We start from the raw sequence: 20,295 nt of genomic DNA, 5'->3' as shown, positions 1-20,295 counted from the left end.
TATTATTTACCAGTGTTATTTATTAAAGGTAGACTACAGTATATATAATTTATCAGTGTTATTTGTTAGGAAAATTGATTTTTATGTTAATATATTTGGGGTGCGAAACGGATTAACTGGATTTCAATTATTTTTAATGGGGAAGTTTGTTCTAGATACGAGAAATTCGCTATACAAGCTCAGTGCTGGAACGAATTAAACTCGTATCTAGAGGTTCCACTGTATACTGTAAAAAGCACATGATCCCTTCATATGTCTGTTTCAGGTCTTTCAAGGAGCTGATGAATATTTCCAGTTCTGTCTGTCCTACTGTGATGGCCCTTCTTGCACAAGCTAACCCCAAAATCATACCCAGAAGCTCTGCAAGGCGCACAGAAGCTGCACAATTCATCAAGAATTGCTTGGTAAGGTCCTAAACTCAGTTATGATTTTTATGCAGATACATGCTCCATACATGGTAGGTGCCGGATATAATGTGAGCAAATGTGAGTTTTGTGTAACTCAGTAAGGCAAAGTTAAAACAAGATGCAATTTCTAATTCAAGCAGCCTACTTCAAAATTGATATATTTCATTGAGTCTTTAGCCTACTTGAAGTCATACCTTAAGTTACGCTTATCTTCACTTTGTCACATCTTTGATTTGTTTCTAAGTTTCATATACATCAGTATCTAATGAGTTAATTAAAGTGGTCTGGGATTTGATGACTGAGGTACAAGTTGGTTTTTGTTCCAGTGAAGGGCTGGCTTCTCTCTTCATCCTAAATATGTTGTGTTAGTGTTAGTCTGATGTGTTAGTGTTAGTCTGATTGGTGTCTCAGAATTGGTTAGCCATTGAAAAGTGTAGAAGTATATATGAGTGTACTTTACAAAGGACTGGGTCTCATCCAAAGTTGGCCTCAGTCTTGTCTCTAGTACTTCCAGAATAGGCTTTGGGTGATACAATAATGGCCTAAGCTTTTTTTTGGAAAATGAATGAATGAATGAAGGCTATCATACCCCAGGATCTATTTTATAAGAAAGTTTGAAGGCCCCAAAATTTCCAGATAGAGATACAGTACAATTAGAAAGATATTTACTGTATGTTCTGCCTGGGGGGTTGCCAACCAAGATTCCGAGCTGTTTCGTTGCGTGATGGGTGTGGCAATGCTCTGTACCAGAGTATGCTCCCCAACCAGACCTGACCTGCATTCTCATACTTTATCCCTGAGAGGGGATCTTTAGATCTTCAGAAAAAAACAAAAAACTTTCATTCTCAGTATAGTAGGTTGGGATTCAATCCCCCTGCTAGAGATCCGTGTAAGCTTTTTCAGTGCAAGCCTGGGTGGATCTGATATCCTCGGTTTCTGTTGTTTCTGGAACAATATTAAAGTTGTTGTGTCAAGGCAATAATTCACTTTCAAGTAATCAGCTTTAAAGTTGGCCTCTAGCATCATAAAGCAGGAAAGTGCACAAAAACGCCTGGCAAATCCAGTTTTTGATTTTGTAGTGCTGTATAATAATTCTATTCAAATTTATTGTGCGCATTTGTTCTCTTTTAACCCTGCTTCCATGTCTTTGATCTTAATGAAATAAGATGTTATTCTGATGTAATAACATACATCAGTATCACATTTAAAAAAGATTTTTTTTTCTCTTCCTGCAAAATTATATTTGGCTGATGAGTCAGAAAAAAATTAAAGCCATAAATGCTTATTCATTTAAACAGGAAAAGCCCATGGCATCTCCAGAATAGCACTTCGGAATTTAAAAGCAGGCATTTAGTAAGCTATTCAGTTAAAATGTACAATGCATTTCATTCCTTTTTTCTTGCCTTATTTTGCTTATAGAAGGGTAAAGAGCTTCCTTGGAGAATAACTAATGGAAGAAGCCTTCCTGCTGCTCTTACTGCACACCATTTGATTCATTAATGATTTTGTGGGTCCAGATTGCTTTTTTTTTCCTGGCTCAGTACTAAATAATGTTCTGCATAGCAGATTCTGAAGCACCATTAAGCAGCTCTGTTGCTAGCAGTATTCAGAATATTAACCCTGCAGCAATTTTCTTTTTTTTTTTTGTCTTTTCAGAACATCACAAACACCAAAGATTTAACTCCCAGCCAAGTTGCCGATCTGGGGTTCAGCATCTGCTTTTTTGATTCTAAAGACATTGACAACTTAACCGCCACTTCTTTTCAGGAAGCTATTAGCAGGTTGAAAGAGTGCGGTAAATTTGAAGGCAATTTGAACAAATCTCTTGCCAATAAAATAACAGAAGTGTTTGGGTAAGACCTGTCATTTTGACTTTTTGCTTCTATTTTGTTTGAAATGCTGACACAAGCATATACTGGAAGATGGATTGCCATTCACTGACCCTGGGTCAGCTTCATAAAGTACATGTTACTGGAAACAACAGTTGCTGTGATGAACAAGGCTGCTCAATGGAGGCTTTTGGCACTTTAATCCATCTCAGGCCAGGGCCCCTCATGTTTGGAGTTTGTCCATGGCTCTGGATGCCTGAAGGGCTGTCTACAACAACAGGTCAATTGAATTCTGTCAGTCTGAGGGCATGTGTGCCTTTGTTTTACCTGCATCACATTAGTGTTCTTTATATCTGAGCAGAATAAAGCCCTAAGTACTCACATATGGAAATTAAAGGATAAAGGACCATTTTCCATGAGTGCGACAGACAGACTAATTTAGAAACATGAATCTGTCAATCCTTTTTCAATGTTATAGAGGTCACGGTTTAGTCTTAAATCCACATACATCAGTCAGGCACTATACTGTATGTCTGTTCTACATGTAAAATCAGAAATAACATGGATAGATTTTTAACAGTCAGTTTATCATTATAGTAGGCATTCATCTAGACTACAAAATATTTAAGTCTTATTCTACTGTTTGCTAACAGAAAACCCCAAAATTGGACTTCAGATGTTTTGAATCAGCTTCAGTCTTTGCTGTCCGTTTTTGACGTCTCCCAACTGCAAAAGCTCAATGGCACAGTAAGTATTATGATTAATTAGCAAAGCATGTTAGGAAAGTGAAATCTCACACTGTATTTGTTAAATTGTTCAAACATGTGTTTTTCCTACATATATTGAAAATACACAAAAAATCGGTATGGCTATGGTATGTGTGATTATTTTGAACCCCATTGACATAATTGGCAGTGATTTACAGAGTATATTGGTACTTCTGTAAATGTGTGGCACAGGGCTGAAAATAATAGTTTGTTCTCCAGTATCTGATACTGATCATTTATATTACTTTTAAAGTAATACTTTTTTATATGCTACTTAACCCATGTAGTTCATAGTTTTCTCGCAGAATGGAGATAACAAAGTTTCTGATATAATAATGTGACCAACGCTGGACAACAACAAACAATATCAAAATATCAGTTAAAAAAAATCTCACATTACTTGCATAATCCCCATGTGAAATCACTCAGTCATATGTTCACAACGCATGCATTTTTACAAATACAGGGTGAGCCAAAATGAAGTACCACATTGCTCAAGGTCATTGTGCGATGTATAAGCAACTGAGTGGGATGGGGTGGGAATCCCCCTTGAAAGGCGATCCCTTGTAATTTTCAGTTGGCAACATGCCTTGGTCCAGTGCACACCATGCTTTTACTGTCGAAGCGTTCTTCAAAAACAACAAATCCATCATCACTATGCAATGCCCCTTCCAAACGCAATTCAGCATTCCTCCTAATGGTGACATCCCAAATTGGAAAATAGTTCTTCAGTGGCTGGCTAAATTTAGACAGACGTGTACAACATTAAACAGCAAATCTCCAGGCCGTCCTCGGACTGTATGATTACCTGAAAACAGTCAGGCTGTAAGGGCATCAATTTTGCAGTCTCCTGGCCATTCAGTGCGCAAACATACTTCCGCCTTAGGCATTTCCAACACAACTTTGAGGAGGATTTTCCATGAAGACCTTAATTTTCATCCATACAAAATGATGGTAGTGCAGGAACTCACTGAGAGAGACTGGGAGAGTTGTAGAGAGTTGTATGTGAACATTCTGCAAACCATTCATCGAGATGCCATCGTCATGTGCAGCGACAAGACACATTTCCATTTGAATGGTTAAGTAAATAAGGAAAATTTTCACTATTGGGATGAAACCAACCCTTGTGAACTGCATCAGAGACCCAAGCACATTGAGCATGTTAGTTTGGTGCGGCGTTGCAGAATTTGGCATTGTAGGCCCTTACTATTTTGAGGAGTGGGGATCAATGGTCACCGTCACTTCAGAACATTACATTGAAATGCTAGAGAAATTTTTGCGACCCTAACTGGAAGAAATGGATGTGGTGGATGCTTGGTTTCAATAGGATGGAGCAACAGCTCATACGGAGCAGAGATTCACGTAAGTTTTAAGGGAGATGTTTCCGTGGACACTAATCTCCCTGTGCGGTGATGTAGGGTGGCCTTCATGTTTGCCTGGTCTCACTTCTTCTTGTGGGGCTCTCTCAAGTCGAAGATATACACACACCGACCTCAAAACCTTGAAGCCCTCAAGGATGCTATTCACCACAAAATCAGCGCTATTCCCACTGAAATGACCAAATTAGTGAGGCGAGCTTTCAGAAATCATCTCGAAGAGTGTATCACTAATGCTGATGGCTACCACCTTGAAGGTATCATTTTAAAAACACAGTAAAAAAATCTATTTTGTATACCCTTTCTTGTGTCATAATGAAATTTATTTTATGTTGCAGCATTTTTCTAGAATAAACGTTTGAAATGTGGTACTTCGTTTAGGCTCACCCTGTATATTATTAAATAAACCATTTTGGAAAACAATCTTGTGAACAAAAATGGAACGTGCTCATACATGGATGAGTACTTGAATTGAAAACTTGCCTCATTTACTGTTCAGGATTCCACCCCAGCAGCAGCTTTGTCTTTGGCTAACATTGCACTTCACATGATTATCAACAAAAAGTGTGCATTGAGAGATGAGAATAACCAAAGATTAAAAGTTGAGTGAAAACATTATCAGGAAGTGAATATGACTTGTATTTGTGCATATCTGGGATTCTCCAAGAAGCAGAAAGTCAGTTCATCTGTGCCCTTTCACAGACTCCCGTGGTACTGCAGTAGTGGATATAAATATAAATGTAATGACGGGAGGCTAGTCTTCAGTTCAGATGCTCATTAGTACCTGTGTGTGTTCCATTTTTGCTCATGACAGTCTTTTCCAGGGTGGCTTATTTAACAACATTTTAGTAAAAATCCATGTGCTTGGGACATTATGAACATACAGCTGGATGAACTGACATGGGGATTATGTGATTGGAGTAATGTGAGATTATTTCACAAACTTTTTGATATTGTTTTCTGTTGTTTGGTATTGGTCACCATAGAACCCTGTTATATCAGAAACTTTGTTACCTATGTTCTGCATGAAAACATGAGAATAAAATTGCTTTCTCAGCCATCACTGCAAAGTATATTGGGTAACTAACATATAAAAAATATAATTTTAAATGGAGTACAGCTTTAAGTTGATATGCGGAAAATCCATACTTTTTGAACATATTCATCAGTTTTGGAATGATATAAGCAATAATCCCATTACAATATCTCAAAAAGAGTAATGAATAAGCTTTCATGCTTTATAATGCACTGGTGAGTCCTCATCTGGAGTACTGTGTGCAGTTTTGGTCTCCTGGCTATAAATAAAGACATAGCAGCAATAAAAAAGGTCCAGAGAAGAGCGACTAGGCTAATTCCAGGGCTACAGGGCATGAATTATGAAGAAAGATTAAAACAGCTGAATCTTTTATCCATCCATCCCGCTATATCCTAACACAGGGGTCTGCTGGAGTCAATCCCAGGGTGCAAGGCAGGAACAAATCCCAGGCAGGGTGTCAGCCCACTGCAGGGCACACACACACACACACACACACACACACCAAGCACACACTAGGGACAATTTAGGATCGCCAATGCACCTAACCTGCATGTCTTTGGACTGTGGGAGGAAACCGGAGCACCCGGAGGAAACCCACGCAGACACGGGGAGAACATGCAAACTCCACGCAGGGAGGACCCAGGAAGTGAACCCAGGTCTCCTAACTGCGAGGCAGCAGTGCTACCACTGCGCCACTGTGCTGCCTGCTGAGTCTTTTAAATTTAAGCAAAAGAAGATTAAGAGGAGACATGATTGAAGTGTTTAAAATTATGAAAGGAATTAGTACCGTGGATCGAGACTGTTATTTTAAAATGAGTTCATCAAGAACATGGGGACAGAGCTGGAAACTCGTTAAGGGTAAACTTCGCATTAACATTAGGAAGATTGTCTTTAAATGGAGAACCACAGAAACCAAGTAGTGTGGTAGACAGCAGGAATTTAGGGACTTTCAAAACTCGACTTGATCCTTTTTCAGAAGAATTAAGTGGATAGGACTGGTGAACGTTGTTGGCCTGAATGGCCTGTTCTTGTCTAGAAGGTTCAATGTTCTAATACTGTGCCACCTTGCTATCAATTTATGAATGAATGGACATACGAGTCCCTGCTTCTACTCTAAGTCAAGAGACTTGGTATAGACACCTGAAAGCTCTCTTTTTGGGGACACAGAGGACTCCCAAGAAGAGTCCTCCCAAAGAACCCCTTATTATGGATACTAGGACTCTGAAGTCTTATTCATTGCCTGCACTTACTAGCTCCAGACACCCATCTGTGAGATCACTCTTATTATTTTCTGTCCTATGTATAAAACTTTATATGTCTTAAAATTGCCACTTTCCAATTCTGAATTCTACAAGCACGAATCTCCATTAAATCTCCTTTCATTTCTCTTCAATTAAAAGTGATCTGCAAATTTTTAAGGAACTAACTTTAAATTACAAATGGCAACAACTCCAACAATATAGCCCAAAAACCTTACTTTTAGCAAATCTTTGTACAGAACAGAACATTATCTATAATCTCGCTTTCTGTGTTAAAGCCAATTGCATTGCATCTGCACTAGTTTTCCTAACATTTTACCTCATGTACTACAAATTTAATAATTAGTTATCCATGAGACAACTTACCTGACACTTTCAAAAAGTCATACTAAACAAAATAACATGCTTTACGGCTATTCAAATATGTTCTCTTGCTATCAAGTCACTGAAATGTGTTATCCAGATATTTATGCTAAGACGTATTGCTCACATAATGGGCAGTGATGTAATTCCTACTTTAGAGTCTAAATGGCCACAGAACTCATTCACAAAAACATAAGCTAAATGTCCTTGGTGGAAATCAGATATGTGCATTGTTTTCTATGAGTAAGAAGAAATCTAACCTGTTTTTGTTCCTTACCAGGCAGACATGAAGTTAATCATTGGAGACATTCTCTCTCGGGTAGTAAGAGAAAAAGAGTTTGTAGTCAAAGATTTAGATTTCGTTCCCAGTATGGACTCTGTAAGAAAACTGTACTCTCAATTGGTTCTTGGATCATCAGCATCGTCAACAAGCAGCCGAAAGAAAAGAGCAGGTACTGAATATTTAATTTTAAAATACAAATTGCAAAATTGTCCTTATTTTTGCTATTCTTATTTATTCCATGCCCATACTTTCATTATGTTGTAATGAAATTGACTTGGGTGCAATGCCACCCTGGTGGCCCTCATGGGTGGCTCTACATGTCTTTTTCCATTCCCTTACTTTCTATGGTGTTATACTTTGTTTTGGCCATGGACAACTACTGTATATTGGCAGCAAGTTTAGAATTTAAGCAGTTCCTACTTTTGACTGGAAATTCCCAAAAAATATTTCATTGTAAGAATTAAACAACTATGGCTAATCTTTACTGATCTTGCTTGATAAAATTTTACTAATTTAAGACTTCACTTACTAATGATTTTATGATTTTACAAGTGGAAAAAATACTGAAGTACTGGCTCCTCCTGCATTCATTGTCATTTTCGCTTTTGTCACATATTAGATAATTGTCACTAATTGTACAATAAATGACCTGAAAATTAAGAAGTGGGTTACACTAAATTAGAGTGGTGTTTTATTTATAATTTTATGGGGAAATAAGAAAAAACACTACTGGCTTATAGGTGAAGATAGCCTGTGCACATATAATTCCAAAACACAATTGTATATTGTTTTTTTACTTATACCAGAAACCACTAATGTTTTTTTATTGAATTATGCTGGACAGATAGTCTGACTGTGTGTTGGGTTGCAGTTGAAGCTCTGAAACTCTTCCATTAATGTAAGGAACCATCAAGAACCAATATAAAGTAGATGGCCTACTTCAAACTGCTTTTCCATTACAAGCAAGAATGCTGAAGGAGTCACTACTTGTATGATGATTATCCACACAGTTATGAAATGTACCGAGTAAATTACTGTGGTTTAAATATTATGTTGTTTACTTTTTATATTCTTGTTGTAGTATTGTTACAATGCTGTTTTACAATGCACAGGAGGTCTGTTTATGCCATCTTCTTTCCTATATGCAACATATCATCACTAATCTGATTTCTGAAACTTTTAGTCCAGTACACCTGCCACATAAAACAAAGTACCTCAACACAGTTAAATAGTGCTCAGAGCAATAAACCTATAAATATAGCTATAGGTACAGGTTTGTCATCTACATAGTGAGGGGGCCGTAGCCAGTGGGACTTCTTGAAAACTTACTTGACTCCCAGAGAGTAAGAAGGGAACCTTCTAAATAAACAGAAAATAAAACAAGAAGCAGTCTTAGCCTGGTCATGGCTTAATCAGACATAACTTCATATAAGGTACTGGTTTTGGTTAACTGCAGGGGTGGGCAGTGTCAGGCATGGAGGGCCACAGTGGCTGCAGTTTTTTGTTTCAACCCAGTTGCTTCAAGAGGAATCAATTTTTGCTCAAGTGACATTTTGATGCTTCATTTTAGTGGTCTTGCTTGTTAAGGTTTCTCGCCCTTAATTGCTTATTTCAGTCTTAAACAGCTGCATTCACTGATTTTAATGGCTGCTTATTAGCCATAAGATGCAAATAACAAAGGGAGCCAGCTGTTCTCCATTGAACTTGTTTCTGTTTACACCTGTGTTGATTCATCATACACTATTTGTTTTAATAAAACATTTAAGAGTAAAATGTGGCACACTGAAAATTATCTGTTTTAGGTTTCAGCTCATTTAGATGATATCTTTGGAAAGAAAAAAATCTAAGGCATAAAAGCCTAACATTGTAGGCTAACAAGCCATAAAATTAAATAAGGTCTGAGATTGGCAAGGATTGGGTTTTAATTAAACATTTGGGTTGGAACAAAAACCTGCAGCCACTGCAGCCCCCCTGGAACGGCATTTCCTTCATAAGTCTAGAGCACAGGTGTCGAACTCCAGGCCTGGAGGTACCACAGTGGCTGCAGGTTTTCTTTCTAACCCTTTTCCTAATCAGTGTCCAGTTTTCACTGCTAATTAACTCCTTTTCCCTCTATTTTAATAGCCCTGTTTTTAATGATTAAGTCTTCTGAATTGATTCTTTTCTTCATTAAATGACAGCTAAACAGAAATGAGATGTGAAACAAGCCAACAAATGACCAGCTAAATTGGGGCTTCAAACTCCAACTGATTTCACTCCAACCAGTTCCTTAATGAGAAGCTGGTTGTTGCTGTTAATTAAACCCGTTATTCAATTCCATGGCTTGTTGCTGCTCTCATTCTGTCACAGCAGACATTTCCAAAACTGTTGCTATTCTACTATTTTCTTGGTGGCCTGAGAGATCAGCCTTACTGAGACCTTCACCTTTCTTTATTTTCACATTTTGTTTAATGGGTACAGGTGAGCTGGTCATATGGAGGCTTGTTTTATGTCTCATTACTGTCCGGCTGCTAATTAAGGAAAAAAAAACAACTAAGTCAAGCTAATTAAAACTAAGGCTAAAGAAGTTAATTAGCATCAAAAACTGGTTACTAATTAAGAAGATGGTTAGAATGAAAACCTGCAGCCACTGTGGCCCTCCAGGATCGGAGTTCGACACCCCTGGTCTAGAGATTCTGGTTGAGGAGGAGCCCTTGGAATAATTCATTGTAACAAAATGCAAATCACGTCTAAAAATATAGGCGACTTTACATTCTTTGAGGAATTCATTTTAAATATTAAAACAGATTCCAACACAATTATAGTGCTAGTCTACAGACCACCAGGGCCATATTCATTGTTCATGACTGAATTTAGCAACCTTTTATCTTATCTGGCTATAAATTATGATCACGTAGTGCTGATGGGGGATTTTAATGTACATATTGATGTGGAAACTGACACTTTTAGCAAATGTTTTCCTTATTTGTTAAATTCAGTAGGATTTTGTCAGAATGTCAAAGGTCCAATTCATAATCATAACCCCACATTAGATTTAATTATAACTTACAAAGTTGAAATTCAAAATTTAAATATTACTCCATTAAATGAAGTTACTTCCGATCACTACTTAATAACATTTGATTTAGCCCTGCCCTTGCCAACGCACTCAAAGATTAAAACAAAGACAGTGCGACATCAAGATTGTAATTCTGTTTCAAAGTCGAGTGTAATTGTGGAAAACCATTTAGATCAGTTAACATCAAATGTAAACGTGAAAAACAATTTATATCAGCTAACATCACACTATAATGTGACCTTGAGAGATGCTCTGGACACAGTGACTCCCCTTAAAACAAAAGTGATCAAAGCACATAAAAACTCTCCCTGGTTTAATGAAAACACTCGAGCTCTTAAATTAGAGTGTCAAAAACTGGAGCGCAGACAGAGAACAACAAAGCTACATGACTTTCAAATTGCATGGACAGAGAGTGTTAAAAAATATAAAAAAGCTCTCTTTAAAGCTCGCTCAGAATACTATTCTACAATAATAGATAGCAATGATAAAAATCCTCGGGTACTGTTTTGAACAGTTGCTAAATAAACAAATGGAAATTCAGATCTACAGTGCAAAATACCAACAGATATTAACAGTACAGACTTTATGAACTTCTTCAATGAGAAAATTAAAAATATAAGATCCCAGATCTCAGCATCACAGTACAAACCACATACTAGCTTAGCAGACCCTGCCTCATATTGCACTCAGCACTTTAGTAATTTTAATCCTGTAACAGAACAGGAAGTCTTAAATTTAATTTCTAAAATAAAGCCCACTACTTGTTCCCTAGATCCAGTGCCAACAAAATTAGTAAAAAGTTCAATGGATGTTCTTGCTGCGCCTATTCTAAACATTATCAGTAGTTCATTATTGCATGGCACAGTTCCTGATGCACTAAAAGTGTCAGTCATTAAACCATTACTTAAAAAGTCAGACCTAGACCCACACATACTAAATAATTACGGGCTTATTTCAAATTTACCCTTTCTCTCTAAAATACTAGAAAAAGTAGTCGCCAATCAGCTTCAGTCACACCTTATGCATTACAATCTATTTGAGAAATTCCAGTCTGGTTTCTGCACTGGTCATAGTACAGAAACGGCACTAACGCGGGTTGTAAACGACATTCTGATATCCTCTGATGAAGGAAACTCCACTGTAATTATGTTGTTAGACTTAAGTGCAACATTTGACACTATTGACCATTCTTTTTTACTGCACAGGCTAGAAAATGATGTTGGGCTTACAGGCACTATGCTCGCTTGGTTTAGTTCTTATTCATCAAATCGATTCCAATATGTACAGAAATGTGCTGACAGTACTCCATCATTATACACAGAAGTGAGATATGGTGTCCCGCAGGGCTCAGTACTGGGACCTTTACTGTTTTCACTTTACATGCTTCCACTGGGATCTATCATTAGGAAACATAATGTTAATTTTCACTCGTATGCAGATGACACCCAGTTATACCTTTCATTTAGATCAAATGAAGTTTCTCCGATGTTGTCTTTAATTAGTTGTGTTAGTGAATTAAAGGAGTGGATGGATGAGAACTACTTGTCTTTAAACACAGATAAAACAGAGATATTAATTGTTTTAGAGAATGATGCTGATCACAACAATATTCTGTCATCATTTAACTCAGTTGGAATCCCCATTAATTTTACTGAATCAGCCCGCAATCTAGGAGTTATCTTTGACTCTAGCATGTCATTTAAAGCGCATATTACAAAGTTGTCCAAATCATGTTTCTTCCATCTTAAAAATGTTGGGAAATTAAGGCACTTTCTAAATAAACAGGATTCTGAGAAATTTATTTAATGCATTTATTTCTAGTAGGATTGACTACTGCAATGCGGTGTTCACTGGATGTTCAAACTGTTCTTTATACAGCCTCCAGTTAATCCAAAATGCTGCTGCAAGAATTATTACAAGAACAAGAAAATATGAACACATAACTCCAGTTCTTAAATCCTTACACTGGCTCCCGGTTAAGTTTAGGGAAAATTTCAAAATCCTCCTTTTAACATATAAAGCATTAAATGGCCAAGGTCCTGCTAACTTGTCTGAACTTATCATGACTTACAAACCTGAGCGCACATTAAGATCTCAAGATGCCGGTCTGCTTATGATTCCAAGAATTAATAAAATAATGGTGGGAGGTCGAGCTTTTAGTTACAGGGACCCTAAACTATGGAATGGTCTGCCTGCAACTATAAGAGATGCCCCTTCGGTCTCAGCTTTTAAATCCCGGCTGAAGACTCACTACTTCAGTTTAACATATCCTGACTAGAGCTGCTGATTAACTGTACATTCTGCATCTCTGTTGTTGGTCATTAGCACTAAAACATAAGTAACATGATAGTTATAATTTGATACTAACCCTCACCTATTCTGTTTCTCTTCTTGGTACTCAAATGTGGCACTTGGTGTCACGGCCTACCTGCCAAGTTGTTTTGCCTGCCTCACGTAAAGTCATCCCTGATGGAGGATCGCGGGAATCGTGGGAAAGAGGGGTCCTTTCATCAGATTAGTGCTATTTCAGCTGTGGAATGGCCAAATGGGGGAGGCAGCTTGATGAATGAGGTCTCCAGGACTCTAAACAAATCCAAATCATATTATGTGATATCATCTACTGTTAAATTCTACTCCGTACTTCTAAAATTTTTATTTTTATACTGTATTGAGGATTTGTTCTGTTCTGTGTATTATATTGTATTGACCCCCTTCTTTTTGACACCCACTGCATGCCCAGCCTACCTGGCAAGGGGTCTCTCTTTGAACTGCCTTTCCCAAGGTTTCTTCCATTTTTTTCTCTACAGAGAGTCAAGGCTGGGGGGCTGTCAAGAGCAGTGACGGCTCGTAGCTAAAATTAGTGGGGGTGCTACTCCAGAAAATTTTTAGCCTTTGTTTTAAAATTGTGTAAAAGGAAACAAACATGTATAAAAAGAAAATTTATTCAGAAACCGAAAAAAAAAATGAATCAAATAGAATAGCTGGAAGCAGGATAATAATCTAATTCTACACTTTATCACATTCAAGAATATGGTACATGGTTTTTAAGCACAACACACGTGGAGTAAGAAAAAAACCACTACCTTCCACCAGCACGCCAGGGTCGGCACTGCGGGACCAACAGTGCTCTCTCTCCCTCGCAGCCTCGCGTGCAGCTTCCTATGTGCACATGCGCACAACAGCCAAACACCATGCCGCTGGAACTGTGAAGCGCACAGTTCCATACAAAGATTTTTGCATCTTTTTCATAAACTAGGGAATTGCTGCTGACATTAAGCTTAAGGATCATATATTGTACAAGTATAAAGAAAGAATTAAAGAAAACAGGACTCATTATATTAAATGTTATCGATAATATCAAGTGGAAATAGGGGGTGCTGCAGTTCCACAGTGCCTTTACGCGAGCCGCCACTGATCAAGAGGCAGGGCCTGTTAAAGCCCATTGTGGCACTTCTTGTGTGATTTTGGGCTATACAAAAAGTAAATTGTATTGTATTGTATTGCCCTCCCCTGGTTAAATGGGTCAGTGCTCTTCTGCATGTTTTTAAAACCACAGGTTGATTCAGACCACTACAGTGCTTATAAGAAGTATTTACCCCTTGGAAGTTTTCACATTTTAACATTATATAACAACTAGCTGTGTAAGCCCATGCTGTAAAAAGCCCGGGGTCCTAGAAACTATTGAAATCGTCAGAAAAAAAAATGAAATGTAGAGATGTCAAGTAATTGAAAAGAAGTACTCTGGGCGTCTCTCTCCTAAGACGATTCTTTTACCGATGTGCTCACATCGCTTGTGTATTAGCGGCGGGAAGAAAAGTAAAAGGGATACAGTTTTGCCGATGTTAGCTGCTGAGCAACTTTGTCTTTCTTCTGCGGTTTCATTTTGTAGATGTGCTCGCCTCGCAAGTGTTATTAGCAGCTAAGCGAGTTTTCTGTTTCCTCAGAGGTAGAGCCCTTACCCTGACTACACATCTCACTTCCGGGCCAGACAGACACACACACTTCCACGCATAGATGTTCATATATAAGATGAATCACAGTGGGTTTAATTTGGTGAAAACAGATGTCTGAAAAGTGGTCTAAATTTATTACAAATATAAAAAAAATAATTGATCACACAAGTATTCATGCCCTTCAAGTCAGTATTTAATAGATACAACTTTGGTAAACATGACAGCCTGGAGTCAGAGTGTACAGGTCTCTATCAGCTTTGCACAACTGGACATTGCAATTTTTCCTCTTTCTTTGTTGCAAAGGTGCTCAAGCTCTGTCAGGCCTTTAACAAGTCAAACGACAAATTTTCAGTTGAATTGAGATCTGGACTCTTGACTTGGACACTCCTGGACATTCACATTGTTGTTTTTATGCCATCCCTGTGTAGTTTTGGCTTTATTTTTAGGGTTGCCATGCTAGAAAACAAATCGTCTCCCAAGATGGAGATTTCTTGGAGATTGCATCAGGTTTTCCTCCAGAATTCCCCTGTATTTTGCTGCATTCATTTTACTCTTTACCCTCACAAGACTTCCAGGGTCTGCTGCAGAGAAGCATTCCTACAGCATGATGCTGTCACCACCATGTTTCACAGAGGGGATGGTGAGTGTTTGATAATGTGCAGTGTAACGTGGCATTTAGTCTAATGTCCAAAATGCTCCATTTTAGCCTCATCAGACCAAAGAATCTTCTCTGAGGTGATTTAGCAGTCTTCCATTGCCTTCTGACAAACTCTAGCCAAGATGTCATATATGTTTTTTAAACAGTGGCTTTCTTTTTACCACTCTCCTATAAAGCTGCAACTGGTGAACCAAGCAGACAAAAGTTGTATGCACAGTCTCTTCATTCTAAGTCACTGTAGCTTATAACTCCTTCACAGTTATCATAGGTTTCTTGGTGGCCTATCTCACTACTCTTTGTCTTGCACAATCACTCTGTTTTTGTGCACTGCCTGCTCTATGCAGATTTACAGCTACATGTAAATCTTTCCATTTCTTAATGAATGATAACTTGGATATTTTCTGGTATCCATCTCATGATTTTTGCTTTTTAATCACCTTTTCATGGAGTTGCTTGGGGGGGTTCTTTTTGTCTTCATTGTGTAGGTTAGGCCATTATACTGACTTCCAGATAAGGTCAATTTATACTACAATCAATTAAAACTCCTTGACCCTACACAATGGTGATGTCCATTAAACTAATCATGGGACTTCTAAAACCAATTGGCTGCGCCATTGATAATTATGTGGGTCATATTAAAGGGGATGAGTAATAAACTGATGATATAATTGCATCCTAGGGACAAAAAGATAAACACAAAAGAGAGGAAAGTAAAAAATACCTGGATGACAGGCTAAACCTCTAGGGCTCAATAATAAAGCTGACAAGGACCAAACTTGTATATCCATCCCAATTCCTTGGCTTTCCAATAGCATACAATTAGAACATTTGTCCAGTGTTTGCTTTTGAGAAGGTAACGTACGTCAGTATGCTGTAGATGTAAGACACTCCATTGTATCTGTGCTGATGCTGCTTCCTGCAGGCACTATGAGGAACTGTTAAACTATTTGTGAACTTTAAATAGACTGAATTGCCAAAGGTGGGAGTGAGATAGGATGCTAAAGAGATTGACCTTTTACCAGATTAATATTGATCACTTTATGGTTGGCACACTGGCATGCATCAGTGCATAGTGAATAGCTTTATCAGCTGTTCTAAGGCCAGTAAGCTAAAACATAAAAATGTGTCTGTATCCCGATGCTGAAGGGAAAACACACCTGTTTTTTTCATCCAAGGCATTGGTATCTAAATATATTGCATCTCTCTTCAGTAATTATGATTTGCCCCAAACCACTTATTTTTAAAACCAAAAAACAGCCGTAAAGTGATAATTTATATAGACGATTTATGGGATTGATCACAGTCTAGAGAAATAACTCTGTTGCCTTGAGTGGCCAGTTGCTAAAGTGTGCCTCGGTCTGCAGGTTTTCTCAGGCAATGATGACCCTTATGCAGCAAATTAATTTAAAAGACAAATGCTTGGGTGATCCATAGTATCCCAGTACTTGCTTTATCCCCAAGAGGTATTGCTTTATGTGCCTGGAAAGGGCAGACACTAAAGCAGGCTCTTTGGTAGCGCATAAGTGTAATTTGTGGAACCCAAATGAATTAGATGCATCGCAGATTCTCAAATAAGGCACTTAGGCAGCCATCTTACCTAGGGCCCAAGCTGCATGGTGCTTCACTGTGCCATATACAGAATGGTTATGAAATGTTCACTTTATTTATAGCTGTTTTCTTGGCAAGCAACATTGTGTGTTTTTAAATGATTTATGGAATGTGCTGTTTTTTGATTCAGGCCCACACCATCATGATCTGCTGTTAGGTATCTGTAATTACAGTTTAGATCACGGGTGTCGAACTCCAGTCCTGAAGGGTCACAGTGGCTTCAGGTTTTCATTCTAACCATCTTCTTCATTAGTGACCAGTTTTTGCTGCTAATTAACTTCTTTTGCCTTAATTTTAATTAATACTGACTCAGGCCCCTTAGTTGTCTCTTTTTCCTTAAGTAGAAGCCAAACAATAATGAGACACTAAACGAGCCGCCACATGACCAACTCACCTGTGCCCATCACACAATATCTGAAAATAAAGAAAGGTGAAGGTCTCAGTAAGGTTGATCTCTCAGGTCACCAAAACAATTTGATGGTTTTACATTAGGTTTGAATACACAATGGGCGGTGGGAAAATTGAGAGTACACCTTATGAGAAGAATTTAGGAGTCATAGTGGACTCTAAGCTATCGACTCCCGACAGTGTTCAGAAGCCATTAACAAGCTAACAGAATGTTAGGTTATATAGCACGATGTGTGGAGTACAAGTCCAAGGAGGTTATGCTCAACCATTATAATGCACTGGTGAAGCCTCATCTGGAGTACTGTGTGCAGTTTGGTCTCCAGGCTACAAAAAGGACATAGTAGCACTAGAAAAGGTCCAGAGAAGAGTGACTAGGCTGATTCCAGGGCTACAGGGGTTGAATTATGAGGAAAGATTAAAAGCTGAGCTGAGCCTTTTCAGTTTAAGCAAAAGAAGATTAAGAGGTGACATGATTGAAATGTTTAAAATTATGAAGGGAATTAGTACAGTGGATCGAGACTGTTATTTTAAAATGAGTTCATCAAGAACATGGGGACACAGTTGGAAACTTGTTAAGGGTAAATTTCACACAAACATTAGGAAGTTTTTCTTTACACAAAGAACGATAGAAACTTGGAATAAGCTACCAAGTAGTGTGGTAGACAGTAAGAAGTTAGGAACTTTCAAAACTTGACTTGATGTTTTTGGAAGAAATAAGTGGATAGGATTGGCGAGCTTTGTTGGGCTGAATGGCTTGTTCTTGTGTAGAGTGTTCTAATGTTCTAAAAAAACAGAAAAATCAATAGTTTTAGAAATGTCTGCTGTGGCAGAATGAGAGCAGCAACTATCCATGGAATTAAATAATGGGTTTAACTAAAAGCAAGAATTAGCTTCTCATTAAGAGATTGGTTGGAGTGGAATTGGTCATCTGTTTGCTCGTTTCATATCTCATTTCTGTTTGGCTGTCATTTAATGAAGAAAAGAATCAATTCAGAGGACTGAATCCTTAAAAACAGGGCTATTAAAATGAAAGGAAAATAAATTCATTAGCAGTGAAAACTGGTCACTGATTAGGAAAAGGGTTAGAGTGAAAACCTGCAGCCACTGTGGCCCTCCAGGACTGGAGTTCAACACTCCTGGTTTAGATAGTTCATCATGCAATCAAGCATTCAATCATTTCTTTTATTGTATTTTTCCAATATCACTTTACGAATCTCTAAATAACATAAGTGAAAATAACTGAAAAACAAATTAAAATTAAAAAAAAAAAAAAAACTTGAGCTAAAATGCACACTACAGGTACTTTATATGACGAAAGGTTTATGGATACCTGTCCATCACATTATTGGACATCCCATTCCAAAATCATGGCATTAGTATGGAGCTGCCCTCTTTTGTAGCTATAGCAAGTAACACTAATTGGGAAGGCTTTCAACAAGTGTTTGTAGGGTATCTGTAGGAATTTGTGCCCATTCAGTCAAAACAGCATTTGCGACATGAGGTAGATGTTGGTTGAGAAGGCTTGGCTTGCCATTCAGCATTTCCAGCTCATCCCAATGGTGTTAAATAGGCCTGAGTTCAGAGCTCTGTGGAGGTCACTCGAGTTCCTCCACTTCAAACTCATCAAACCATGTCTTAATGGGCCTGGCTTTGTGCAGGGGAGCATAGTCATGCTGGAAGAGAAACAGGCCTTCCTCAAAAAGTAGCCACTAATTTGGAAGCACACAAACTTAGAAGTGCACCGTTGTCTAAAATGTCTTTGTATGCTGTAGGATCAACAGTACCTTTCACTGGAACTGCGAAAAACAGCTCCAAACCATTATCCCTCCTCCATCAAACTTTACAGTTGGTATTATGCAGTCCAGAAGGTAGTGTTCTCCTGCCATCTGCCAAACCCAGATTTGTCTATAAGACTGCCAGATAATGAAGTGTGTTTCATCACTGCAGAGAACACATTTGCACTGCTTTAGAGTGCAATGGCAGCGTGCTTTACACCATTCCACCATTGCATAAGTGTACAGCTGCTTGGCCATGGAAACCCATATCATAAACCTCCTGATGCAGAGCTCTTATGCCGATGTGGCTTCCTGAGGCACTTTGGAACTCTGTTGTGAGCAATGTAGTCGAGAATAGGCGACTTTAATGTACTATTCACTTCAGCACCTGGCGGCCCCACTCTGAGTCTGCATTGTCTATGACTTCGTTGGCTGAGCTGCTAATACTCCTAGACCCTTACACTTCACAAAAGTAGCACTTACAGTTGAATGGGGCAGATTTAGCCGAGCAGAAAATTCATGTGAGTGAATTTCTTATTTTAGGCGGAGTGGTAGCTCTGAGGCTAGGGTTCTGCACAGGCAATCGGAAGGTTGCCGGTTCAAATCCCATAAATGCCAATAGAGACTTTGTTCTGTTGGGCCCTTGACCAAGGCCCTTAACCTGCAATTACTGAGTGCTTTGAGTAGCGAGAAAAGCACTATATAAATACAAAGAATTAATTATTATTATTAAGAATTATGTGCCAACCTGTGACAAAGATAGCATCCTATGACTGTGCCACGTTTAAGGTCACTGAGCTCTTCAGTTTGACCAATACTACTGCCAGCATTTGTCAATGGAGATTGTCTGGCTATGTTCATGGCTATGGTTGTATGCACCTGTTGACAATGGCAGTGGATGAAACACCTCAACTCAATAAGTGCCCACATACATTTGACCAAATAGTGCATATAGGAACATGTTTGAGATTGATTAAAAAAGCAAGTGCTTCAGTTGAAAACAATCCACCCTAAAGATTTTAAAATATGTTTTTTGAAAAGATAGCAATAATAAAAAGTAGCAGTTTCTTTTGCTAGGAATATAAAAACAATCTTATGACTAAATCAAATAGCTGAAGGAGAGCTCTAAATTTCCTGTCTGAAAAGTGTTACACCATCACACTAGTACTGTGAATCTAAATTTAGCTGTACAATATATAGCTGCGTTAAAAGACACTGGAAGTGTTTTTTTATTACATAGAAACATCTTTGCAAAGGTGTGGAGTAAAAAGAAAGTTTTTTTGTTGCAGTTTTTCATATTGCTGCTGTTGAGTAAATCACTACTACCATCATACTACAAACAAAAAACTTCAGAAACTAGCAGGAAACAAGCAGGCAAACAGGGTTAATAGCTTTAGTTAGGCCTTATGTGCATATATGACAGTCCACAAGTCTCTGTAATTTACCTTAAGAGTACATCACAGAAGAAGAACATTGTGACCTGCCAAAAACTGACAAGCTGCAATTACAATTCAC

At 38.2% G+C, this 20,295-nt stretch overlaps 1 protein-coding gene across 1 annotated transcript in view; it reads left to right on the top strand.

The window, feature by feature from the left end:
* LOC114645314 (otoancorin-like) overlaps window positions 1–20,295 on the top strand; it is a 158,201-nt gene that overhangs the window by 102,739 nt on the left and 35,167 nt on the right. The window contains exons 15-18 of the mRNA XM_051923129.1: window positions 266–404; window positions 2,064–2,260; window positions 2,890–2,983; window positions 7,318–7,489. Of these exons, the coding sequence (XP_051779089.1) occupies window positions 266–404; window positions 2,064–2,260; window positions 2,890–2,983; window positions 7,318–7,489 (602 nt within the window). The remainder of the gene's footprint in view (window positions 1–265; window positions 405–2,063; window positions 2,261–2,889; window positions 2,984–7,317; window positions 7,490–20,295) is intronic.

This window comes from Erpetoichthys calabaricus, chromosome 2 (assembly GCF_900747795.2).
Source record: "Erpetoichthys calabaricus chromosome 2, fErpCal1.3, whole genome shotgun sequence".
NCBI lineage: Eukaryota > Metazoa > Chordata > Cladistia > Polypteriformes > Polypteridae > Erpetoichthys > Erpetoichthys calabaricus.
This window is presented reverse-complemented; position numbering and strand designations above follow the sequence as displayed.